The sequence below is a fragment of the Eptatretus burgeri genome, chromosome 3, assembly GCF_056783735.1.
Source record: "Eptatretus burgeri isolate ZD-2024b chromosome 3, Ebu_testis_v1, whole genome shotgun sequence".
Lineage (NCBI taxonomy): Eukaryota > Metazoa > Chordata > Myxini > Myxiniformes > Myxinidae > Eptatretus > Eptatretus burgeri.
The window spans coordinates 50,982,121-51,009,954 of NC_140963.1; the positions used below are offsets into that span (position 1 = coordinate 50,982,121).

The 27,834-nt window shown below is 43.0% G+C and overlaps 1 protein-coding gene across 2 annotated transcripts; it reads right to left on the reverse strand.

The window, feature by feature from the left end:
* Positions 1 to 1,822: 1,822 nt before the first annotated feature.
* On the reverse strand, positions 1,823 to 27,832 carry AP5M1 (adaptor related protein complex 5 subunit mu 1). Of its 2 annotated transcripts, none has more exons than XM_085873269.1 (8): positions 27,552 to 27,832; positions 25,820 to 26,096; positions 17,424 to 17,615; positions 11,549 to 11,964; positions 10,639 to 10,724; positions 10,267 to 10,391; positions 9,924 to 10,020; positions 1,823 to 2,281 (listed from the first exon to the last, which is right to left on the reverse strand). In XM_085873269.1, the coding sequence occupies exons 1-8, from the start codon at positions 27,617 to 27,619 to the stop codon at positions 2,190 to 2,192; spliced, it is 1,353 nt and encodes a 450-aa protein (XP_085729395.1). In that variant the 5' UTR covers positions 27,620 to 27,832; the 3' UTR covers positions 1,823 to 2,189. The 2 variants fall into 2 exon arrangements, with proteins under 2 accessions (XP_085729395.1, XP_085729394.1); XM_085873268.1 differs by having other exon boundaries at positions 17,352 to 17,615.
* Positions 27,833 to 27,834: the final 2 nt, after the last annotated feature.

Below are 27,834 nucleotides of genomic sequence, written 5' to 3' on the forward strand. Positions count from 1 at the left end.
TTTGTATGAAGACCCAACTTTGAGACCCCATATATTTTTATTGACCCATCTCAGAAGCTTGAAATTTTTTCATGTCATAATTATGGTAGTAGTATTCAAATAAATGTTTACTTTTCTTTATCAGTCATATATAATACAGTCATGATCCCTCAAAAATTGAAATTTTTCCCCGAAATTCAGGTGAGGATTGCAAATATATGACAAGGTATACCACTTCAAATTGTTCACCATTGGAAGAGCATATTCAAGTTTACAAAAGTGTCAAATATCAAAGTGGAATATTTTTTTAAAATATATCTTCTTATTTTTTTTTTAAACTGTTGTTAACACAGTCGTGATTACATGAAGTGTGTGCATGTTGTGGGCACCATGGTAATCATGAATGATTAGTTCTATGATTCAAATTAATAATACAAAAATATATCACATACTGCAAGAACAATGTAATAAAACATTTCACGTAAATGATTTGAATAGGCCCTTGATCTGCTTTTCCAAGTCAGGTGCGAGCTTGTACTGCCTCCCAGTATACGTTAGGGGAGCATCAATAACTTTCATCACATGGACCAAAGGAACCCAACAAATGTCCTCCCTTGAATGTAACTATATACACTGCTGACATCATCAGATCAGCCACTATTCCTGAGTTCTATTTTTAGCCACAGCCAGACGAGTTAAGCTCTTGCTATTTACAAATGAGAAACAAAGAATTACAAATTCAAATTTCAAAGTATTGTGTTCATGGTATCCTAATAGCAGATATGTATGTACATTGGACACATATGTACTGCATGTAAAAGGAGTTCATTAAATAGCACACACAACGCGCACAGCACTGGCAGAACATCATTTATTCAAATATTTTTAAAATATTGATAGAAACATTATACCTATACCACTTTGATATTTGACTCTTTTGTCAACTTAAATATGCTCTTTCCAATGGTGAACAATTTGAAGTGGTATACCTTGTCATATATTTGCAATCCTCACCTGAATTTCAGGGAAAAATGAAAAAATTTCAATTTTTGAGGGATCATGACTGTATTATATATATATATATATGACTGATTAAGAAAAATAAACATGTATTTGAATATTACTACCATACAGTTATTACCTGAAAAAATTTGAAGCTTCTGGGATGGGTCAATAAAAATATATGGGGTCTCAAAGTTTGGTCTTCATACAAAACCAACATTATTTTTCTGGATTTCAACTGATCAGGTCATAAAAATTAATGGAGGTATTCTCCGTTTTATGTTTGTTTCTTTCAGAGCAGTTATAGAAGAATAATCTCTGAAAATTTCAAGGCTCGAGCATTAATATTTAAAAAGTTGTGGGAGTTTAAAAGTAGCCGTTCATTTTGTGATGTTCGCAACGACCATAAAAATAGGGCCACAACCACATTTTCAACCCTCAATATCTCGGAGAAGACCGCATCTATGGACCTAAAATTTTACGCAGCTTCATTTTGATACCTGGGAACTATTTTATGAAAGTTTAAAGTAAATCTGAGAGGGTCAACTGGGAGGCCTCCGGTGATATGAGGTGGAATGACTCATCTTGGAGTGTGGTTGCTGTCTGGCAGCAATTTCTGCACTATAAACAAATTGACCAGGTGGTTTGCTTGTTTCCTGTAAACAGCCTTCTTCGGTTATGAAGGGGCAATGTACACACATACATGTTATGTCGGGAAGGTGAGAGAGAGAGGTACAGCGAAAGTCGGCACTGTGGTGTGGAAAGGTGAATAATCACAGAGGGATAGAAAGTCACATCACTTGGTAAAGAATATATAAACCATTGCTGATGAGATCACCAATGCATAAAAAGGTCTGCTTTTATTCCAACTGCCTGGCATTCAATCTTAAATTATATAAAAATAAAAATCACTAAATTATATTAAAATTCTGACTCCAGCATTGAGCATGCAAGTTTTTTTTCTCACCTATTAAAAGGATTCACAGGTGAGAGGAAGAACAGTGGATAGCAAATCACCATGGAGACAAAACCAATTCAGTCGGTGGATTCCCAACCCCCGGGGTAGACGGTCGCGCACAGACGAGACGCTCAGCACGATGCATTAGATTCCCGAAGCTTGCAACATGGCACTTCATTCAACATGTCATCAGAATGCATCTTGTAACACAAACCATGTGAATCACTTCTCATAGCAACAAGTTTGAATATCAAACGGTCGAGGAGAAATCGGGTGTGAATGCCACAGGAGCTTGCCCCAAACAATTCCAAACGATGTACTCCTCAGAGATGAGCTCTTTAGCTGAAAAGGATAATAGTACAAATATTGTGATTTACAAAAACTTTGATACGTGCAAACGAAGATGCAGTGCAGCACATGCACAAGGAGGGGACACACAGGAGCAGAACACAGCAAGTAAAACCGAACACAATCTTCTTACCAATTGTTTACGATTTAGTTGGTGTGAGGAGGACATGTGGGACTCGACTTTAAAGAAAACAAACCTGCTTCCAAAATCAAGCAAACCATTCCAGATAGTCTCCTCTAATTATGGATGAAGACAACAGGGTGTTTGAGGTTTGCGAACTGCTGTGGGAAGCAAAGTGAAGCTGACATGTTGGGTTTTATGCCTCTCTTGCTCTGACAAAGGGTTAATGCCCAAAACGTCAGCTTTCACCTTGTTTCCCATGGTCGTTAGCAAACCTCATTCAACATCCTGATGATTTTATCCATTGTTCTACCAGTCCACCAACGCAGATCTACACTGGCTTTCATCAGCAAGATCAGTTCCCGTTTCGTTGCTGCGTCTTCTCGGTGTTAGACTTCTTTTCGTTCAACCCCCTCACCCCACCGACCCATCCCGATTCTTCCAGGATGTTCCTCAAGTAACCCCCTCCCAGGTAAACTCTCGGAATAAGGGCTTCCCACACAAAACTTTGCTCCTCTTTCCTCCAATTTGTGGATCTGCAGACAGCTCAATCAAACTCAGCTGCAGAGCTTAAACTAGGCAGTGCACCACCATCTCGTAATCTTCCGTCACGACTCAAAAGTTTTCTATCCCCCATTAATCCTATCCTCACTCATCCCATTTCGTGGAGGTCACCGTTTCTTTTACACGATTCACTCTTTTCCTGTTTTTTCATTGCCTTCATTCTTGCGTCCACCTCGTTCCCCAAGTTGGTATGTTTCCTTGTACCCTCCATGGCCTTGCTCTTTCAAGAGCCGAGATTTTATACACAACATACAGAAAATCACCATTATTGAGGAAATGTAAAAACATTTAACTGGAGAGCTCATAGAACATGATACCCCACAGTGTTAAGGTATATACTGCAATTTAGTCTTTACTATAATTCACGGACTAGTATTTGTGTTTGTGTGGGTGTGTTTGTTTGTCACACGACTCCTACAGTTATTGGCTGATTACATCCAGACTTGCTACATAGGATCAGCATGACCCCAATTAATGTGCAGGGGTGTTTTTATCGTTGTCGGTGGTCTTGGAGATGTGGGGGGTGGGGGTGGGGAGCATATTCTGTCTGTCAATGTGTATCGTGTAGCACCGCCTCCAGATGGGAGGGTATTACAAGATTCCACCATTTACAGGACAGTATTCCTGTACCCACGTTTTCAAGTGCAGTAAGGTGTTTTCAATTATAAACAGTGGATATGTTTTTGCTTCATGCACATAACCTGGCTTTTTGTGTATACAGAGCTCAGCTACACACCGCCAACATAAAGGTACACTGTTGTTGCCAAAAATATTAGCACCCTTGCACTTTTTTCAAATAATGCACCATTTATTCCAGAAAATTGTTGAAATTAAAAAATATATATTTTGGTATCCACAAATTTATTTATTTGGTTTGCAGTGGAACAAAACAAAAAAAAGCTGAAAAATAAATTACAAAAATATGAGCTTATTCCAAACAGAAATCCGAAAATGGCCCGGACAATATTATTGACACCTTTTAGAAGTTGTTCGAAATAATTAGATTTCAAGCAGGTGATTCTCCTTTACTTTGGAATTGAACTCACCTGTGATGAGTTACAGGTGCCTGCAATATAAAAAAATCACTCATTCAACCAGTTTGAATCGAGAAAAGGAGTCATTCTGCTGTTTTGTGTCACTGTATGTACTGCAATGAGCATGGAGAAAAGAAAGCCAGAGAATTGTCTGAGGAGGTCAGACACAAGATTGTAACCAAGCATGGACAATTTCAAGGAAACAAGTCCATCTCCAGAGACCTTGATGTTCCTGTGTCCACCGTACGCAATGTTATCAGGAAGTTTCAGGCCCATGGCACTGTAGCCGACCTCCCTGGATGTGGTGGCAAGAGAAAACTTGATTGAAGATTGCAGTGAAGGATTGTTCGAATGGTGGAGAAAGCACATCAATAAACTGCCAACAGATTCAAGCTGACCTTCAGACACAAGGTACGACAGTTTCAAGTCACACCATCCATCACCAACTCAATGAAAGCGGGGTTCTATGGTCAGAGACCCAGGAGGACCCCACTTCTGAGAGAGAGACATAAAAAAGCGCAACTGAAGTTTTCCAAAACACACCTGAACAAGCCAAAATCCTTCTGGGAGAATGTCCTGTGGACAGATGAGACCAAATTAGAGCTTTTTGACAAAGCACATCATCTCGATGTTTACAGAAAACAAAATGAAGCCTTCAAAGAAAAGAACACCTTCCCTGCAGTCAAACATGGAGGAGGTTCAGTGATGTTTTGAGGTTGCTGTGATGCCTCCGGCACTGGGTACCTTGAATGTGTTCATGGCGTCATGAAATCAGGAGATGACTAAGGCAATTTGGAGCGCAATGTTCAAACCAGTGTTCGAAAGCTGGGTCTCTGTCGAAGGTCATGGGTCTTGCAGCAAGACAAAGACCCCAAACACGTCTAAAAGCACCCAGGGATGGTTCAAGTAATGAGTGGCCAGCAATGAGTCCACATCTAAATCCCATTGAACACCTGTGGGGAGATCTGAAAACAGCAGTTGGGAGAAGGCACCGTTCAAACCTGGGAGAACTGGAGCAGTTTTCACAAGAAGAGTGGGCCAAACTGCCAGTAGGGAGGTGTAGGAAGCTCATTCATGGCTTGAAGAAGTACTTGACTGCAGTTATTTTGTCCAAAGGCTGTGCTACCAAATATTACGCTTCCAAATGTCAATAATTTTGTCAATGCCAATTATTTTTATTTTCTGATTTGAAAGGATATATTAAGTTCTGAATAAAAAACAAAGGTTCTGTAATATTAACAGTGAAATAAAGTATTGTGAAGACCAAATACTTTTATCAATTTCAACTTATTTTTCCAGAAAATTGTGAGTTATTTGAAGAAAAAAAAAAGTGCAAGGGTGCCAATATTTTTGGTCACAACTACGTCAGAAGAATGTGTTGCATCCTTGGAACAATTTCACCCATCGGACGGGTACCCTGCGAGACTGAATAAAATAATGATTTGAAAGATTGTTAAAAAAAAAATCCAGAAGTTTAGTGTGACTGAAGCAGTCTTATACACCACCCTTACACATTGTAATAAGACGACGTTGAGTTACAGTGTTGGAAATGGAGGCTTTATTGATTACCATAGAACGCAGCATCAATCTGCATCATACATGGCCATATCGGCGGCCTCTCCTTCACCCTGTCACATGCCACACCCTCTCATGCTATACCTCGACATATAGCATGATTCCTGGAAGTATTATGAAGGTGACTTGCGTTGTTCAGTGTTCAAATAAATAATTCAATTTCAACAAAGGTTTAAAGGCTATACATCACTGTGAAAGGTGTATAAATCTCATTGATGGTTGGCATCCATAGGGAGGAGGAAATTCCTCCTGAGAAATGCCCCACTGACTACAGTGAGAAAAGCAACGCCATTATTGTGACGTCGCTGGTAGCCAGAGTATCCCTGGAAGTGACAGCACTTCACCCAAACTCATTGGCTATGTTAAGTGTTTGTCTTGTCAGTATGTCCGTGTGTGTGCATGCGTGCATGCTTCATTACAAGCCTTTGACCTTGAATCTATACTAATAAAGTGTGTGCGTGTGTGTCAGTGTGTCTCCTCCATAACTCCAAAACCATGAAACCTATCAGCCTGAAACTTTGCATGCATACGAAGAAAACTCCAAGGAAATGAAAGAGTGAAAATTGGGTGTTTGGGTTAATTAAAAACACCGCTTTTGAAGATAATTAACGGCCTTATTTAATTATATCTTTCACCAGGCGATCCTCGGCCACCTCACTCTCTGAGATTTTAAGGCGTTTCTTGGGTAACCTTGTTGGGGTCTGAAGCTGCCATCTTTTTTGGCCTGCTCAACCATGCCTTGACTTGGAACAGGCCGCAACAAATTCTTCATGATAAAGTTTTTGGGGTTTTTTTTTTTCCACTTTCCTCAATCATATTATCGAATGCCTGTTCATCATAGCTACAAATCACTGCGTACATTGCAATGCTTATAAACACCTGGAGACGTCAGCGTTCGTTGTTGTATTTCATTTCCACACACGCGATCCCCACGAGTATCTCTTCAACTCAGGAGAATTACAAAATTTAATCTCCAGAATCAAACTTACAAGCAGTTCCGACTTCTATAAAAGTGTTCATTTGTTGAATTCGGACATATTTGATATTTTGGGAGTCTCCAGGAGGTGTATGTTTAATATGACGGTTTGGTGATTGCCAATTGCGTGCCAAGGGAGCCGTTTCTTATCAACCATTTCGTTGAATTGATTAAGTCAGCGCTCTACAAATGTATATAGATCGTATTGAACAAAGTTCAGGGCTACTCGCCTGCTTTGGCCACGTTTTGTTCTGTGGTGCAACAGGAAGTGGCTGTCTCGCTGAAAATGTGAAATTTTATTCTCCACAACGTTTCCCGATTTTGACGACATTACATGTCCCGTCACTTCGGCATAGTTTAATACAAATAAAAATTAATTGTTTCGCTTTTAAAAGTTTATTCAAACATTTCATACTTTGTGTGGTGAAGCCACTTGGCACGTTCTTCAACATTCGATTGCGATACCGTGGTTCTACACTGGAGGTAGGAAGAAAAATTAATTATATGATCACAATGAGGAAAAAAAAAAACAAAACTTCAGTTCTGAAGTAAAGAATCGCCACGTTATGGCAGGAAAGCAGAGAGGTACACATGCTCACTCTGTGTAACCTGGATTTGAATCCCCACCCAGCTCTAAAACTGTCCAACATGCCAGGTGATTCATCACTGTGCAAGTCGTCTCTCGGATGGATGATAAACTGGGCATCACATCTGCTGGAATCCCTCACCCCTCTCCCTTCCAACCTATCCCTCTTTCTGACCCCAACCCCTCTCTCATCTCCTCCACCCCCCCTTTATCTCTCTCCCTCCCAACCCTCCCCCTGGTCCCCCATCTTTCACCCCTGTTGAGGGTACTGTAGCATGTATGAATCGGATTTGGTGCCAACCAGTGGGGTGCAAAGGTCGCTGTATGTACTGTATGAGATGTTGGTTTTGAATGTTCCCGCCCCAGGTCTCAAAAAGTGTGTGTGTGTGTGTGGTCGTTTATTGGTATCTACATATGCGGGTTTCAGAATGTGGATTGGAGTCCTCCTGGGGTGGGATCAAAGCATCCACCTTCATTTCAGTAAGGGGTCAAGAATCATGGACCAAGCTGTGAAGTTTTCTGTCCTCAAAGTGCCGAGGGCTCTCTTCAGGATCGTCACTGAGCCCCAGACAGCTTCCAACTGGAGTTCGCTTGTTATAATATTCCCAGAGATGGCTTTTAGCTCACTTGTAAAGTAGTTCCAGGAAACTTATGGGATGGTGCGTCGTCCGTCTGTCCGTCCATCCGCAAATACTTGCAACTTCTTCTCAGAAACTACACGTACAATTCCGATGAAACTTGACCACCATCTTCACCACCCATGATGTACTAACGTTTGTTCACAACATTAAAAAAAAATTGGGGTCCAAGAGTAAAGAGTTCTCTGGAGGGGGGGGGAGGGGAGTTGTCCCCCAAAATATGTATTCGCTTTCTTTTCTGAAACCACACACAATTTCGATGAAAATTGACCACAACCTTTATCACCCATGATATGCCAAGGTTTGTTCATGGCATTAAAAAAAAATAAAAATAATCCATAGGTATTTACTTTCTTCTCCATTATATATTTTATGTGTCACCCATGCATTCCAGTGATTGCCAGGTTATCTTTTCAGCCACTACCAGGTGAGCGCCCAGGGGTACTGCCCCTATATTTAACATCTCTGTGAGGTTCTTTGTCATCATTCCTGTAGGTCCAGCTATCGCTGGTACAACTTGGGCATTCTTCAGCGAACAGGATTTTTCTCACTTCATTCTTGAGGTCTTAGTGTTTGGTCTTTTTCTTGATTTCTGCATCGTTTAGTCCAAATTCACTGGTATTAACACCTTAATAAGCAATGCCTTCTTCTATTTTTTTTGTAGCCAAGTATGATATCTGGTCGCAACGCTTTGTTTTTGATGTTTACACTCGATGGGATCATTAGGTCGTACGTGAGCGGTAGGTACTTCCATGTTTTCAGCGATTCCTTTTGGTTCATGTTCCCACAAATTTTTCTGGAACTGGGATTTCAGTTATTGCAGATGTGCCAGCGGATTACATGATAAACTATGTTGTGTCATTGTGTGTACAGCTGTTCTGATATGAGTGCGTGTGTGTGCATGCGTGCATGCGTTCGGTCATTAAGCACAACATACAGCATCATTCGCTTTATGAACCCCACCTCCACCACTCACCTTTCTCTTTTTTTTTGTCGTTCTCTCTCTCTGTCTGTCTCTCTCCCCACCTCCCCCCTTTCCTCCTACCTCTTCTCTCTCTTCTCTTCTCTCTTCCTCCCTCCTCTCTCAACCCCCCCTCTTAATACCCCCGTCAGCGAGGCGACGGGTTGTGTATATTTATATATACACTAGTACGAGCCCGTAAAAAATAAAAAAATAATATTCAAACCGCGAGCAACAAACAACAACCACACAGGCCGTTTCTTCGCTCTCACGTTCCCGTACGTGCGTGGCCCGGAAGTTCGCATATTATTAGCAATTTAGTATTAATACCCAATTATCGCCAACGTATTTTACCTTTTCGCAATGTCATGGCAAGGAAAAACAAAAAGAGAAGAGAAGACAGAGAAAAAAAAAATTTACTTCCTGGTTCGGAGCATACCAGCACTCTGATGTTACCAAAATTTATGCACCGTCTAATATGAAAACGATCACAACTTGGGGCATTGTGTTTATCTATAAATGCGCACAAGAAATCGAGAAATTATTAGAATACACGAAGTCATCACTCTCTGGAAGTCCGTACGTTGGAACCCGTAATGGGGAACGCGGCTGAACTTCCCTTCCCCATCAGCCACGCCCATGCAACGTGTCTTGTCATTGGTTTGGTAAATAAATGGCCATAACTTGGGAGGCACTTGTCCGATTAATATCAAACCTTGAAAAGGCACATCCTCAGGTCCCCAGCAATATATCTGGCAAGTTTCAATTAGATCGGACCAGTGGTTGTCGAGAAACAGCGGTCACGGTCACAGACACACACACACACACACACACACACACACACACACACACACACACACACACACACACACACACACACACACACACACACACACACACACACACACACGTTTTACTACCATTTTATACCCAGTGTCTATTACACCATCCTATCAAACACATTGCATTAGTTATTCATGCATGTTGTACGTGTCCTTTATAACGTCCTTAAGAACAGTAAGTTGAACCGAAAGAGCTTTTCTACAAAATTCATGAAGACTCACAAAGATATTTTTGTTCCAAAACCCAAAATGAAATTTCATGAAAACAACTTCTTTTTTCTTTTTTTCTTTTTTAAAATCAAAGCAAGTACAATGGCTTGGAAGACCAGAACCACTCACCAGTGGTTACTTTTATTTTAGCAGGTGGCTGCGCTTGGATGGAGTATGAATCCACGGTGCAGCCCGTCAGCGTGTAATCCTGGATCTTGAAAATGATCTAAAGGAAAAGGTCAGTGCCCTTAACAAGCAGTAATCATAAATTATTGCCTCAAAGTTTGACAATGTGCAGTGTAAAGTCGAAATACAAGTACACCCTCCTCGTGCATTACCCGTCACGGCTACAACAGCAATTAATTTGGCGAAAGGAGCGAATCCATTCAACATCCCAGTTTCAATTTCAACAACTGTGTAAGCAGTCTTTAAAAGGTCATGATTACCTGTCATTCCATCAGTCACATCTCACCTTGGCATATGCATTAAGGCCACTGCAGAAAGGGGCAGAAGAAACTGCTGCCTTGTGCCCAGTTTGCCCCTCAGTGAGCACCTTTCCCGTCAGGCTAGCTTGGAGGCTCTTGGGGAAATGTGTTCCTGGGGGAACAAACTGAAGAGTTAGCTATTGGTATCTTGGCTGTGAATCGAGCTGACCGTCAGGAAGGCAAAGGCCAATGAAAAATTGGCACAAGTATTATTGATGCATTTCTCTCGATTCCAACATTTGTTATTTGTTTGATTACAAGGAAAGATGAAGTTTTCATTGTAACAATAAACAAGGGATGAGGACCTGCTCCCTGACCTAGAGACAGGCAGTAGAGTTAAAAAAAAAAAAAATACCAACCAACATTCCAAACAAGCAGCGCCTGCTCTTTCTGAACGTCCAGATTTCCCGTTGAAACTTTGCAGTCCTTGACGTTAATGAACCCCCTGCGGAATACAAGGTCAGGTGATCATAAGGATGACAACTCTGCAAAGAACTGAATGTTAATGAGTGATTATATGGAATAGCGGAGTACCCGCCTGACAGGCGATCTTTTTCCAAGCATGCAACACGTTCATCTGAGGTATACCTTTATTTGGGTGGTGTATCGGCAATTGACAGCTGCCTTAATCGCTCCCAAAAATAAATAAAAAAATAACCCGGGTGACATGCATGAAGGAAAAAAAACAAAAACATACCTACTGCTTACAATTCAAAACACCTCACAGCACTGGAAAACGTGGGGCCAGGAATACTGAACTGGAAATGGTGGAGACTTGTAATACCCTTCCCCACCTGGAGGCGGCGCTACACGATACACATTTACATGGAGAATTTGTGTTTCTCCCCCTGCGCCCCCCCCGCCCCCCCAAGACCACGAGCAAAGATAAAAACACCCCTATTCGTTCATTGAGGCTCTGCTGATCCTACAGTATGCAGCAAGTCTTGATGTAATCAGCCCAGAACTGTAGGAGTAGTACAATAAACAAACACACAAACACCGGTCCGTGACTTGTAGTAAAGATGAACTATTAAATAGGAACTCCAACCTTAGACAGTAGGGTCTCAATGTAATGAACAGATATGTTCGATATTGGAAGGTACAGTTCATGATAAAGTCTGGTAAAGATTTTGTTTGTGGGTGATGACATCACTAGTAGACAAAACCAAACCCAATTAAATGTTGAATCCAGGACTATTATGGTGTTGTACTGGCTTAGAAGACACTTGTATAATAACCTTCTGAGAATATAAGCATCAACGCAGGCACCTGTTGAAGAAGGGGATATGGACGGTGCAATACTCAAACGCATTCCGGACAGACTCGTGCAGGGACAGGCAAAGTGACAGGTTTAGCAGCGAGACACCGCCGCCGTTTCTTCCTCGGCTCGTAAAGCCTTTCTCTTCGTCCAACCGATAGAGCCCAAGCACAGGCATGATGGGACAGGAAGCTGTATAAATGCACAAACGAAATGTTCCAGTGGGAGGGATGAATTGGAAACGGTATGGGCCTGCAAAGGCCTCATCACTGGAGTCACCGGTTCCGTAAATGTCCAAGGAGGTGGCCATCAGGGTGGATTCGGGCACCGCACGAACGCACGGGTGCACAAACAAGTCTTGGAGTGGTACACCAGTCACAGGGAGGGTTGCATTCAAGCTGACGTCGGGCCAACCTTCCAGGTCACACTGATCAAGACAAGCAAGCAAGAAAAAAAAATATATAATTTAAATAAATTAAAATTATAACACAATTCCCATTGTTAATGTGAAATACAAGGCTATAAGGAAAACAATGTCGAGCTATCTTGTCTTGCGGTCGATTCCCAGGCAGAATATACGGTATTTTTCAGCGTATAAGTCGATGTGGAAGTACGAGTCGAATTGCCTAATTTTCCCATTTTTACCTCTGCCACCGAAGATGGACGGAGGTTGTGTTTTCACCCGTCTGTCTGAGCAGAATACCTCAAAACGTTATGGACAGATTTGGACGAAACGTGGCGGACAAGCACGACGCATCGCTGCTACATTCCAGGGTCATGAATATTAATAAGTTGTTGTGTGCATATTATTTGAACTACTTTGTGGGGCGACCTTTCTGATAATTTAGGAATGCAAATAGTTTTTCAACATGCTTGTTATCATATTGAGGTACAGTATTTAAAACAAGCTACACAATCAATATCACCACCGACTCATAGCACATTACATTTTGCCAGTCCCGAACACATATCTCACTGACACCATAATTCCTGGGCGGAACCCATATTCCCACCATAATTCCTCAGCAAACTTAACAACTGCCACCTTAAAAGCTGCAGTGTACAACTTGCATGCCTTTACGGGAGGCATTTTGAGGTGATGTCGTCAGGATGAATACATATCATTCGGATTGAAAGTGATTGATGAAACGTAAATGGTGAGTGCGTGGTCGTTATTGATTGGACAACTTCGCGTGCATCAGTAAAGCCGCTGTCACACCTTGACGTTTTAGCCAGTGTATGGCAACGTATCAAAATGTATGTAAAACGCTGGTGTACGCTGAACTATTGATGTTTTTTTTCGGTTTTGGCCGTATAATAACGTGTTGGACGTATGCATAACGTATTAGTAACGTACACAGAACGTTTTAATCACATATAGATAACTTATACCAACAAATGCTGAGTGTGTTGTCGGTGTTCACAACCTATGCCAAACGATAGTCTAACTTATGCATAGCACACGGCAGCGTATCGCCGACGACCACGTGGCGTAGGCTATTAATAGGCTGCGACCCGACGATTCAAATCTTAACCGCACGAGACATCGAAGTGTGAAGCCGCTGTCACACCTTGACGTTTTAGCCAGCGTATGCCGACGTATGAAAAATTTGGCGAACCAGTTGAATACGTTATGGGTAAGTTTTGTATACGTTAAGAGCACGCTGGCATACGTCGTTATATGCAGAGTACGTCGAGAAATTTTCAGCATGTTGAAAATTTCTCGACGTACTCGACATATGACACACATTCCGCATACGCTGGTATAAGTTGTAGGCACGCTACGCGATCGTTGACACACGTTACTCATAAGTCGAAACACGTCGCGGTAATGTTTAGCGTCAGTGTTCCAGACTCCCTGTTTTTTTTTTTCCTCGGTATGACGGTGATGTTGACACTTCGATTTCTAGTGCGGTTATGATTTAAATCGTTGAGCGGCAGCCTATTAATTATATTATATTATAACCGCACTAGAAATCGAAGTCTCAACATCACCGTCATACCGAAGAAAAATAAAAAATAAAAAAAACAGGGAGTCTGGAACACTGACGCTAAACATTACCTCGACGAGTTTCGACTTATGAGTAACTTACAAGTAACGTGTGTCGTCGTGTGTTAACGATCGCGTAACGTGCCTTCAACTTATGGCCAGCGTATGCGGAACGTGTGAGTCATATGCGGGCATACGTCGAAAAATTTGTCTAACAGCTCGGCGAACTATGACGTTTGCCAGCGTTCTACGACGTATGCCAGCGTGCTCTTAACATATACAAAACTTACCCATAACGTATTCGACGTGTGCCGGCGTTTTAGCCCAATTTTGCATATGTCAGGCATACGTTGGCTAAATCGTCAAGGTGTGACAGGGCCTTTAGCGGATTAAGGTTTAATTGCTCACCCGATTGGCAAACGTTCCGGGCAACGATTTCTGTAGTGTTTTAAATTAACAATTCTACAATTTATTTCATAAATAATAACACTTTGCAATTTTTACCCTCGCCGGAGGAGAGGTGATTGCATTTGGGTCCGTTTGTCTGTTTGTTTTCGCCAAGTATGTTGGTCTGTAGTGTCTGTCTGTCTGTTGGCTCGCCAAAATAGGTGACCCTTATTGTCAGTAATTCTGTCTGTCTGTTTGTTCGTTTGTCATCAGCATAATTGGTAGTAAACGTGGGCGGATTTTGACCAAACTCGGCTGGTAGGTACATCTTATGACCTAGTGCTTTGGCAATTGTGATGGTTGCTCGGGACGCTTTGGTTCTGTAGCAACAACCGAAAAACCTTCAAAATCGGTACGGTTCACGCAAAATCAATTCCGAAATCCATTGTCCCACGTAGGGTGATGAAATTTGGCACGAATGATCTACAGGTGATGCTCTATCAAACATATTCCGGTTTTTGTGATATATGGAATACTTTACCCGCAGCGCCCCCTACAATTAGGGAATGCGCCAAAATTGAAGGCCCCCTAGCGACCAGGTGAGTGCATCGATACAAATGAAACTTTGCAGGTTCATGGTACTCAATGAGTACTACAACTTTGCCTCAAGACATATTGACCGATTTCGCATAGGTCAGGGGGTCAAAGGTAAATTAGTGCAAACATCGATAATATGCGAGAGCTGGAGGTGCCTTCGTGCCAAATGCTACTCCTCCTAGGGTTATGGTCGGATGATCATGAAAATTCACACTAATCGTCTGGAATACATTGTGCACAAACGATCGAGCCGGATTTTCAATTTAGATATATGTTCAGCCACAGCACCCCCTCGAACTTTGGGGATTTCCGATTTCAAACCGCATTTTCCGAACTTTTCATTCAAATGGATACCGAGTAGTTATCAGTAGATGGAACTGGATGAGATTTGATGTGCATAATCTTAAGGTGATTTCCTATCCACTATATGACATCCATTTTGCTCTATATCTTATAGTTTCCATGCTCGGCGACCCATCGCCGCCTACCGGCTTGTCTGTTTGTTTGTCTGTCACATGATTCTTGACCACAGTTTTCAAGCAATCGTTCTGAATTTTTTTATGCCTAGGTGACTGGCCAAGGACAGCAACGCTTAATTTTGGTGAAGATCAAAATCTGGATCTGAGAATTTTTTCAGTGATTCTTCACCATTCAGAGAAAGGGCCAAAAACAATATTTTGCACAATATCTCAAAAGCTTATGGATGGATTTGGACGAAACTTGGTGGACAGGTTGAGTGTGTGACAAGGACTAATTGGTCCAATTTTGGTGAAGATCCAAATCCAGATCCAGACATGAGAATTATTTATTTTTTTCCACCGATTCTTCACCACTGAGAGATGGGGTTAAAAATGATATTGCACGATATCTCAAAAACTTGTGGACGGATTCGAATGAAACTTGGTGGACGTCTTGGGTGTGTGACAAGGACGACTAAATGATTCGATTTTGGTAAAGATCCAAATCCGGATCCAGATTCAAGAATTTTTCAAATGATTCTTCACCAGAGAGATCGGGACAAAAACTATGCTTTGCATGACAACTCAAAAAGTTGTGGACGAGTTATGACAAAACTAGGACGGGTTAGTCAGGTGACAAGAACAAGCCGATTTGATTTTGGTTGAGGTCTGGATTCAGATCTGACCCATCAGTGGTCCAATCAACTGTTCAAAGTGGTGGAGGTATGGGCTCTACCGAGTGCCGTTCCATTTCACCAAGCATCACTCTACGAGTGATTTTTCATTACTTGCAAAATCGAAAATTTCTCAAGTATATTGGTTCGATGATTTTGTTATTCTGTCGTCTGTCTCTGTTTATCGCCTACGGATCGCAATTTTAAACTGATATTCATGAAACTTCACCACATGGTAGTTTGTCATCAGGAAGAAGCCTATTGCTTGAGGCCAAAGGTCAACAACTTGGAGGAGTTTTCTAAAATCCTCATTTTTCATCACATCGACTTGAAATTTGAAGAGGATTTTCATATCATGTCACTGAATTAAACCACAAATTATTTTTGAGGTCAAATTTGTTTTATGGATTTTTCAAGTCTTATGCTCTGCATGTCGTCTTGTTGTTTGTCTGTTTGTTTATCCCAACAGAACTTTTGTGGTTTTCTCCATAACTGCTTGTCGGATTGAGACGAAGTTTTCACCACAGGAGCAACTCCTCATGGAGAATGATTTAATGATAAGTATGATGTCATATGCCACATAGCTTGGCAGCCCTAAAACTTATTTTTATAAAATCTTCTTCTTCAGACGCCCAGACAGATCGAGGGGAAACTCCAAATAAATGCTTCCGAAGCCTTTAGGATACCAGGGTATTCACAAATAATTCATAGGTCACATTGTGTGGCAGCCATATTGGATTGAATGAAAATCTTAAAATTATTTCTCTTGAACTGCTTCATCAATCGACGTGAAAGTTCAAAATTATGATCAAGTAGTGATGGGGAATATATATGTTTAAATTTCAACCCGATCGGACGCATGGTCTGCTGGCCAGAATTTTTTGAATCTGGGTTCTTTTTTATTTTTTTAAAATAAGGCTCACATGGATGGGTTTGAGGGTAGAGGAGTAGCAGCTGAAACCCAAATCCTATCCAGGTTCCTCCTGCCGACTTAATCGTTGCTTTTTGCGTGTTTGGGTTCTTTCTGATTACTCCAATGCAGAACTGCACCCATTTGGTCTTCCGTTTGATTTGACTTGAATTTATTTTAATCCCATTCTAAATTCAATTGAATAGTCATAAAAGAAACCTCATGGGTCAGGGTCAAGTGTCCGGGTCAACAATAAATGTCATGAAGTACCCTTTGAATTGTTAGCCAGTACCTTGACCAAAGTCTAAATTCCTACCCAAAACAACAGGAGCACTTCATCATTGGCATAAAGGAACCTCCGTGATGATGCAACCAGCAGATCAAATTCATAACTGCATTGTAGTCAAATGTACATTCAACCGAGAGATGTGAAACACACGATGACGCTTCAAAACTGAAAATTACTCGGTATGTTCATGGTAGTATTTCTAGAAATTTCAATAGAGGCAGCTACGTCTTGTTCAGGATTGGCTCAAAAGCACGTGACACGTTTCAGCCAAGAGTGGACAAAACATGGCTGTCTGCATATAAATTGGAGAATTTCACGTTCTGTTGAAGAGATCTGACAAATTCAAAGATTTGTTGTGAATGATGTGAAAACTACAGGTTTCATGAACGTTTTTACAGTTGTTCAAACTTGCTTCGTGATTCCCATGAACCCCAGCAACAAAACATGGCCACAGGATATTTTTTTCAAGAAAAAAAAAACAAAAAAACGCATAACAAAGCAGTGAACACCTTGGAGGTGATGCAGCCGTAAACTTCCCAAGCATCAGGAACATCACGGCGGCCATACTGCACCGCACGCACCCATTCGGTCACAACAGCAGATGCTGCCGCCTTGCCCCGACTGCCGAAGGGTCTCCAAGCCGGTGTTGGACGATCATTCACTGTGCCAGAACCAATCGAGTTTCTCCGATTGAGACTCAGCTGGCAGAGGTCGGTATCAATCGGAGTGCCAAAAGGACAGGCGGCAGTGAGCATGGCCGGGAGAGAGGAGAGCTGGGGAGGTGGGGAGGTATTTGGAGCAAGTGAGAGAGAAAAACTTTAAAAACAGAAGTCGTTAGCTGGGAGGGTCCACAGACTTGATAAATGGCTATATTCAGTCGAGGCATTTTATCTAAGGGATAGTTCAAATTTGATGTGCACCTTCGTAAAAATCATGCAGGATGATTCGTAATCGATGAAAAAGTTAATTTTCTCGAGTTGCTTATTTGAGTTGCTGACTCAGACTCAAGTGCCACTCGAGCCACTTTGTTTTTGACTTGCGCCTTGACTTAGACTTAGCGTGAGACGGTGTTTTTGACTTATGACTTGTTGACAACATTCATTTTCCCTCCCAAAAAGGCTGTCTAAATTTTGAAAAATCCAGGTGGTGGTGGAACCACAGCACACGACATACAGTACATGCACAGATATTACATATAGGCTTCTCTCTCATTCCACAGATCTCCACCAAGATCAGTGGCTGTCCCGCCTGCGTCACTCCTGAAAATCCTCGGAATGCTTATACCTTATATTTTCACTGTGAAGCAAAACGTATGAATAAGAAGTCAATACAGACTCTTATTCTTCTGAACAATCCATCAAATAAAAAGCCGAGGAAATTGGAAGCTATGTGTAAACGCTACATGAATAACTGAATGAAGTATTATGTAAAAGCGACTGGAAATAAAGAAATATTCACGTAATATTTGATGTAAGAATTCCGTTGTTTTTGAAGAAAAAGAACATTCAATAATTAGTGGAAACAAATAATTTAGACACAATTTATTTGTATTGTCATACAGTACTGTTCTGTATTTAACTATAATATTTCACGACTTCTAAAGATTATTTCATGAAAGACTATTTTTATGACAATTAAGGCCTCGGGGTGTGGGTGCATGCTATCAAGGATCCGGAAACCGCCCCAGCACCTGTTCTTCGTCCTCGGTCGTCAAGACTTCAAATACTCCAAAAGTCATTCATTTGGCTTTAAAAATCATGATAGTTCAGTCAAATAAAAAGTTGCTGTCTGTAAAACATGTGGAACAAAGGTGGCTGATGGCCCTGCGACATCAAATTTCTTTTGCCACTTGAAAAGCCAACCTGAAAAGTAAGCTTTTGATCAAACGGTTATGTATTTTCAACCAATTTATTTTCACACATTACATCGAAGTACACCCTATATTCTTATATATTCATGCTTTGCAATGAAACCGACTGAATAGCATTTTCTAAAATTTAACTTGAGTGTTTTTAATTGAAAATTACGCTCTTTTTGAAAAATCCAATGACTTTCTCTACATTTGGGCAATTCCGCAGTTAGTAAAGTTACATTTTAGGGACATTCTCATTATTTAGATAAGAGTCCTTTCTCTATCTGTGGATTTAAAGTCTCATTAATGTCACCAGAGATCAACCTAGTCTAGACGTAGAACAGAGCAAAGAATGAAATCATTTCATGAAACATTCTAGAAGAAAGAACTGCTTTTAATGCCGGTTAGTAACGTTACAAAAAAAGGACGTTACTAACCGGCATTAAAAGCAGTTCTTTCTTCTAGAATGTTTCATGAAATGATTTCATTCTTTGCTCTGTTCTACGTCTAGACTAGGTTGATCTCTGGTGACATTAATGAGACTTTACATCCACAGATAGAGAAAGGACTCTTATCTAAATAATGAGAATGTCCCTAAAATGTAACGTTACTAACTGCGGAATTGCCCATTTACACTTCGTTTGTAATCAAGAGTTTAACTCGTAGACCCATGTTATTCCTATGGAGCACAGCCATGGAGTGTGTATGCTGTCCTCCAGAGTTTTCTCTCTCAAATTTGCATCATTAATTTATGTATATGCTTGCGCGGATGGGGGGGAAACGGGTCGTTTCATCTGTACGTTGGTTCAAAGATGGATTGAGGGCGCAGCCGTGGGAGATAATTTAAGGAACAGCCAGTGACAGTTGAAAGATTATGGGAAAGATGTGAGCAGTGGAGGAGTTACAACAGTACAATTAACAATTGAGAAAGAGAAGAGATTGAGAGGAGAAGAGTCGCATCCAGCTTTCAGACATGGCTAATCTGGCAGCTGTGGGAGCAATGGCACATTCGGTCTCGGATTGGGCTCAAAGTGGGAGTTATTCAGCAAGATAAACCTCTTCTTTTTAATATGGTCTGCAGTTTGGCTGCATCATTTTACAGGCCCTTGGTCTCAAGTCTCAAGACTGTCACCATGACCCACTGCAGGCGCCCTCAGCAGTGTAGGTGCCCTCAGGGCTCCTTTACTATTTCCATGAGATTATGGTGCTTCATATGCCTGAATGCCCAAAATGGCTCTTTCCCTGCATTAATGGTGGTCATGCCAACAGGTCAGGTCACGTCAGGTATGGGAGCATGCGCCGGAGGAGCACGTCACTGCGTCCACTTTCCACCGGTACTCCAGGAGCTCCGTCTGGCCATCCCCAAGGCAGGTGCCTGGCCCATACCCATCTCCTTGAGAAGGTGATCAACCTACTGCAACGACGAAGCATGTGGTCGGCCCACTCGTTTTCAGTGTCAAGAAAACGAGCCACATATCTGTACAGCCGAAGCTGACGCTCACGGACTATGCAGGTAACAAATCTCATTTGGATCTCTCTCAGCAACCGCTCATTGGACACAAAGTCCGACCAGCGATAGCCAAGGATTCTCTGAAGAGACCTGGTACCAAAGGAATTAAGCCTCCATCACAGATACTTGGTCAGAGTCCGGGTCTCACATCCATAGAGCAAGACTGGAAGCACCAAAGACCTGAAGACTCGGACTTTCGTCCTCCCGCCCAGGTACTGGCAGCACCACACCCCATGCTCCATTGAATCCATGGCTCCCCAGGCCCGACCCAGACATCTATTGGCCTCTGGCTCACAGGCAGCAGAGACATGAATATCACTGGCAAGGTAAGTGAATAATAACATCCAAGATGTCAATGAAAGCCTGGATCTTAGTTTTGACCCAGCGGCTCCAACTCCTCATTCAGCACCTTAAGGGCCCCGAAAAGGATATCCTGAGTCACCACAAAGATGACTGCATCATCTGCGAAATCAAGGTCAGAGATCTTGACATTCCCAAACGATGCACCGCAGCTTGATCTCTGACATCCTCCCCAGGATCCAGTCCATACAAGCGCTGAAAAACGTGGGGGCCAGTACACACCACTGACGAACTCCTGTAACAACTGGAAATAAGTCAGAGATGGTATCACCACATCTCACAGCACTCTCAGTACCAGAGTGTAGTTCAGAAATCAGATTGATCAGTTTTTGTAGCATCCCACAAAGACCAAGAATCCTCCAGAGGGCATCCCGATTCACTGAATCAAACGCTTTGCGGAGATCAACATAGGCTGCAAGCAGCCCCTGCCGAAACTCTCGTCTGTGTTCGGTGAGGACCCGAAGAGCAAGGATACGGTCAATTGTTGACCTCTTTGGTGTAAAGCCTGACTGCTCTGGGTGCTGGTGCTCAAGCAGATGGTGGCAAACCCCATCAATAATTATCTGAGCAAAGACCTTGCCTTGAATTGAAAGCAGCGTCATCCCTCGGTGGTACTTGCACTCCAGGCGATCACCCTTCCCTTTCCAGAGAGGGACAACAAGGCTCTTTTTCCAATCAATTGAGATGATGCCTGTGTTCCATGCAGAGCACAGAACTGCATGCAACGACATGAGTACAGCATTTCCACCAGCCTTGAGAAGTTCAGCATGGATGTCACAGATCCCTGGAGCTTTACCCCCATTTCAAGCAGTTCACCGCAGCCTGTTTCCACAAATGAAGGTGAATCACAGTTGATTTGGGGGTCAGCAATAAGTTTAGTAACACCCCTGACATCTAACTCAACAGCTGGTGGATCAGCCTGGTACAGCCACTCAAAATAACTGGCCCAGTGGGCCTTCACTTCGACCCACCACCCTTCTGTCAAGAGCCCACCACCCAATGCTCGAACTGCAGTACACCAAGGGACGGGCTTGGAGGAATGCAATTTGTGAATTCTCCTGTAAGCAGGACAAGAATCACTTCACCACAGGTGATGCTCAACCCCCCCTCACACATCGGCCTCCTTATCCACCCTCAGCGCACGTACAGTTTTACGCCTCAACTCCCTGAACAGCTCAGCTCTGCCATTACGCCTGGCTCTGCAACTCTGGTCCATGGTATCCAGTGTCCCTCGAGACAAAATTCTTCTTCACCTGACAGTGAGTTCCAAGACATCCACCGGCAACATCAAGGACGGTGGTCTTGAAGGCACTCCACAACTCTTCAGGATTCCCCAAAGCACCCAGACCCCCCAATTCCCCACTCAGCCTGTTTGCGAACTCCTCAGGTAACGACTCATCCTTGAGCTTGCCAACATCCAGCCTCGGCTGGGATGGTACCATTCTCCCGAATTTAAGCTGCAACTTCAGAGTTGGTGCCACAAGCATGTGGCCGATATTGAGGAACTGAGCACTCCGGTCGACCCTGCAGTTCTGGATCATCCTCTGCCGACCATCAACGAGCACATGGTCAATCTCCTTTGCCACACCACCAGCGTTTAAATACCAAGTCCAGGGATTGTCGAAGAATTCTCAATTCCTTCTGTACATTTGAGTCAGTAATTAAAACAAAACGTGTGCAAACAAACACGAACATATAAATATGGAGAATTCAGAGGAGTTTCAATAAGCAACACAGTCTTCCTCTGATTCTGCAGCATATGGATACTTTGAATTCTTATATTGTACTCAGCGAGACTACGTCTGTTCATCCTCCAGGCAAACTGGTGCCACGGCTGACGTTTTGGGGTTCAGGGGGAAAATTTTTTTTAAATTAAATTTCACAGCTTTGTGGCAGCAGCCATCTGGAGGTCAGCTTGATTTTGAAGTGCTAAGGAATATTTATGACCTGAAGGTTGATAGGAGTTCTCGGCATTACTTACACACACATTCCATTTGAGCCAGGCTCCTGTTTCCAGATCGACTTTGACACAAGAATATAATTATTTATATTTAAGAATCCCTTAATAAGCAAAATAAAATAATAGATGATACAGGATAAAGATTAAAGATTATTTGGAAGGTCAGTTTTGGGGCACAAGGGGCATTTTTACTGGGCACATTGATTATCTTCCAACACAGAAAAGAGATACAAGGTCATTTAGAATGCAAATATATTATTAAAATAGATACATGTTCAAGCACATAGATGTAATAATCGTGTTGTAGTTGAGTACATTCCCCATTAAAGGGTTATAACAATATATTGTGCTGTATACTAAAAACATTGACTTTTTCAAGTTAATTAGCAATCAAGTTCAATTGGCAACATTTTTATTTTTTTATCACCCTGAAACCCATTATGCCATTTTTGGAGAAATTTGCATCGACACCATGAACCAGCCTCCCTAAGTCTATGACTTCTTGCAAAGTTAAGGAACTTAGGGCCCTGTCACACCTTGACGTTTTAGCCAGCGTATGGCAAGGTATCAAAATGTATGTAAAACGCTGGCGTACGCTGAACTATTGTTGTTTTCTTTTCCAGTTTTGGACGTATTCATAACGAGTTGGACGTATGCATAACGTATTAGTAACGTACACAGAACGTTTCGATAACATATAGATAACTTATATCAACGAATGCCGAGCGTGTTGTCGGCGTTCACAACCTATGCCCAACGATAGTCTAACTTATGCATAGCGCGCGGCAGCGTATCGCCGACGATCACGTGGCATAGGCTATTAAAAGGCTGCGGCTCGACGATTCAAATCATAACCGCAGTAGACATCGAAGTGTCAAGCCACTGTCACACCTTGACGTTTTAGCCAGCGTATGCCGACGTTTGAAAAATTTGCCGAATACGCTGGCACACGTCGAATACGTTATGGGTAAGTTTTGTACACGCCAATAGCACGCTGAAGCACGCTGGCATACGTCGTAGTATTCCGAGTACGTCGACAAATTTTCAGCATGTTGAAAATTTTGACGTACTCGGCGTATGACACACGTTCCGCTTAATGCTGGCCATAAGTTGTAGGCACGTTACTCATAGGTTAGAAATAAGTTTCAGGTACGCTAAACATTACTTCGACGTGTTTCGACTTATGAGTAACTTACAAGTAACGTGTGTCGACGTGTGTTAACGATCGCGTAACGTGTGGGTCATACGCTGGCATACTTCGAAAAATTTGTCTAACAGCTCTGCATACTATGACGTATACAAAACTTACCCATACGTATTCGACGTGTGCCAGCATTTTAGACAAATTTTTCATACGTCGGCATACGCTGGCTAAATCGTCAAGGTGTGACAGGGCCTTTTGTGTGACTGGTTCACAGTTCCACACCCATGAGGACCAACACACGTCTCATAACCGTCCCTATCAGTTCCAGTCGATGCATTGAAATCCCTCAAGACAAGAAGAGTATCTCGCCTGGGGCACTGATCAACTACAAATGCAAGCATGGTAGAGAACGCGTCCTTCACGGTGAGATCACTCGCCTCAGTCGGAATATATACAGAGACCAGAGAAACGACACCAAAGGAATGACGAATCCTGAGTCTCATAATACACTTGTTGACCAGTGTTACCTCAATTATCATTGGAGTCAGCTTATTGGACACAGCTACAGTAACCATCGGAGTGACCAGACCAACAGTAGGTGTAACCACCCACCATGACCTCGCCACTTTCCGTTCTCCGAACCTCTGGGAGTGCTGCAATACCGATGTCCAAACGCTTGAGCTGAGATGAAAACAGAGACAGGTGATCATCCTCTCTTAGCAATAGGGCATTCCAGGCACCCACCTGAAGGGACCCACCGCCTCCCACCGCCTCAGGTTAACCCGAGGAAACGGCTGTCTGATGGACGACACCTTTGCACCACCCTGATACACACTACTGCAATCTGACCCAGGAAGGTTACCACGTGGTTTCCCTCCCATCATCAAAGAGTGGGGATCCCGAAGCCTGTGCCCCAATCCCGTCATCCGGTGAGCTGTCCTACGGAGGGCAGCTACACAGGAGGAACTCCCACAGAGTGGGTTTTCAATTTTCTTTGCGTTTTTCTTGTGTTTTGTGGAATGAAGGGTTTTACGGTGGCCGGAGTGCAAATCCTGCAATGAACCTCCTCATAAAAAGTAACCCAACTGCAGAACGACGTCCACAGACACAGTTGGGCACGAGATAAGGATGGCCGTTGGCTCACAAAGAGCACCTCCGCCCTTTGACATGTTTTGTTTTTAGTCCTGCTGGGTGTGCACATCATACACCCTCCTCACCAGGAAACCTGGTGGGGGAGACGGTTTCGTCGCCGACAACCCGACCATGGAACAGGTTCATACAGGTTTACATGGTACCTGGAGCAAGTCACAGATCTAATCTGGCCTTACCTGACAGTGATCAAATCCGGACAACAGCGTCAGCCGAAAGGGTCGTGTCTCCTTTGATTTTCATTTCCAGAATCTCACTTCCGGTGTCCTGCATCCTTTCAACAGGACAGACTTATTTCATCCCCTCCACCCCCTTAGATTTTATCCCTTTACCTTTCCCTTGAACTTCCCCGAGCTGGTTCATAGCATTGATGTCCAAACAAGAGAATAATAATAATTACAAAACTATCATGATATTTTGCCGACAATAAATCCTTCTATGCTGCTCAAAATGAATTATTTGCGTATAAACAAATTGGCATTACTCGTTCGCTTACATCATGCAAGAGGGTTCCAAACATTGGAGACCAAGAGAACAGGTTTCCGCTCCACTCGACCAGCCATCTTAACTCGCATGATTCGGGGATCCAGGCTTCGGAGTGTTGCACAAACTGCCATTTGGAGTTGAGTGACTATTTTTTGAGGCTATATGAATTTATAGCGCCACGACAAACAACCATAAATCATACGTTTCTTGATTTAATGCACGTCCTGAAAATCAAAACGGCAGCAAATCAAATAAAGTTACAAAAGTGAATAATTATAAAATTTCTGTTCTATTGAAAACACCAACCCTGTTGAAATTTAAAAAACAAATGACTACTCAGTCTGGTGATGATCACCTGGTGAAGGTTATTAACCAGGCTGTTCATGAATAAAAGTCCAGGTCAAATTTGAACCACCCTCATAATTCACTAAGCAAATAAACACAGAAAAAAAAAACACATTTCTATGGAGTCAATTGCCACATAACTGTAATGTAAATAAGAAAATAACCATACACCTGTGCACCAGCAGAACTCTCTTCTGCCGAACAGAGAAAATTGGCCAATCCGAGGGCAAGGGCGAGAGCTTGGACCTTGGCTACCCCTGCATCATTGTCAGAGTTTGATCGGGCCAGCGGGAGGCAGGCCAAAAACCAGGAGCCTCTGCGCAAAGTGACCAATGGTCCGAGGCTGCTGCCAGCACGCAGGGAGTCCAGCAACTGTGATTTACTTGGAATAGGAGTGTAGGTTGGTCCTAAAAGGATCTTCGCACGCCGTTCCACTGTGGGGTAACGCCTGTGGGCATGAAACATAGGATTAATTGTTAGGAAAGAGCTTTTTCAACATCAATACAGACAAACATACACTGGGAGCATGCGCCACAGCACTTCCCTTCGTCGACTTTCCGACAGTACTCCAGGGGCCTCCATCTGGCCATCTGCCAGGCAGACGCCTGGTCCACCCCATCTCTTAGGGATACGACATTCCAGGCACCCACCCAAAGGGATCGCCTCAGGTTAACCCGAGGAGCAAGGACGAGAGCTTGGACCTTGGCTACCCAAGGTTCACCTGACCGCCGTCTGGTGGACAACACTTCAGCACCACCCGGCCACACACCACTTGGTGTGCTTTTGCGGAGTGAAGCGTTTTATGGTGGCTGGAATGCAAATACTGCCACCCACCTCCTAGAAAAAGGTAACCCGCTGCAGGAGGACGTCCACAGACGCAGATGGCCCCAGATATAGATGGCTGTTGGCTCACAAGGAGCTCCTCTGCCCTTTGACAGGTTTCGTAATTTGTCCTGCGGGGTGTCCATATCCATACACCCTGTCACCAGGAAACCTGGTGGGGCATGCGGTTTAGCTGCTGACACTCAACCATGAACAGGTGAGTACAGCTTTTACATGACACCTGTAACAAGCCACAGATCTCATCTGGCCTGATCTGACAAATCAATACGAGATTTTTTGTTTTCTTCCTAAGGGTGGCTACTTGCTCGTAGTAACCAGATCCTTCCATCGGGCTTTGAGTGCTTCGAGTCTTCTTCTTACACCAGCCAATCCCCGCTGTGATTGATCATTTCACTTCTGCTTCATTGCCACATTCTAAACACAACATGGGAAGTTGGAACACGACCTTTAACCCTTGTGTACGTGACCGGTATATTAAAGACTGGCAACCTTGTGACCCTCCTTCCATGGGATGATGGTGTCGAACCCAGTCGCACACATGGCATGTTCACCTGGCTGAAGGTCAAAGCACTGCTCCGCGGTCATACCTGTGCAAAATGTGGACCAAAGCCTCACGACTAATTTATTTAATTTATCGAAACGCTTTCCTCCACTTCAGAACAGCATCATCATCATCATCAACTTGAGGATCATACATTTATTACATACGCACGGGGGGGGGAGCATATTGGAGATATAAAAGTTTTAAAAAAAAACACAAAAAGTGGGTGAAAGGAGGTGATAGAAGAGAGTAATGGGAGAGTCAGCAGTTTGGAGGTAAATATAAGGGGCATGTACGGGGTGTGACGGATGGGGGTCGTACATAATAAATAAATGGCAACGAAGGTGAAACTGTACACCTGTGTGACATCAGCTCGGTTTTCTAAAAAGACACCTGTCGAGAGAATAATTTGTAAACTATGACGTAGAAAGCACTCCAATAAGGCCCTTCCCTGTTAGACATCTCCATTTCATCTGATCCGATGTGAGGTGATCGTGGAAGTGTGGACAACGTCGTTACCTGGATAACTTCAGCTCGGGCTCACCGTCCGTCCGCCGCTGAACCACCCACAGCGCACGTATACTCATGGTCACGAACACTTGAGCTTGTTCACAAAATCTCAACAGGCAGAGTGAGCTATGAACCCGCACTGCACCTCGTAAACAAACCCGAAAATCGGACGCACAACGTGGACACGTCGCTCAACGCGCGTCACGTGCTCCCTAAGCCACACCCCCCCTAAACAAGGCGATGTACGGGTGCCAAAAAGGGTCAAACTTACACGCGTCACGTGCTCCCTAAG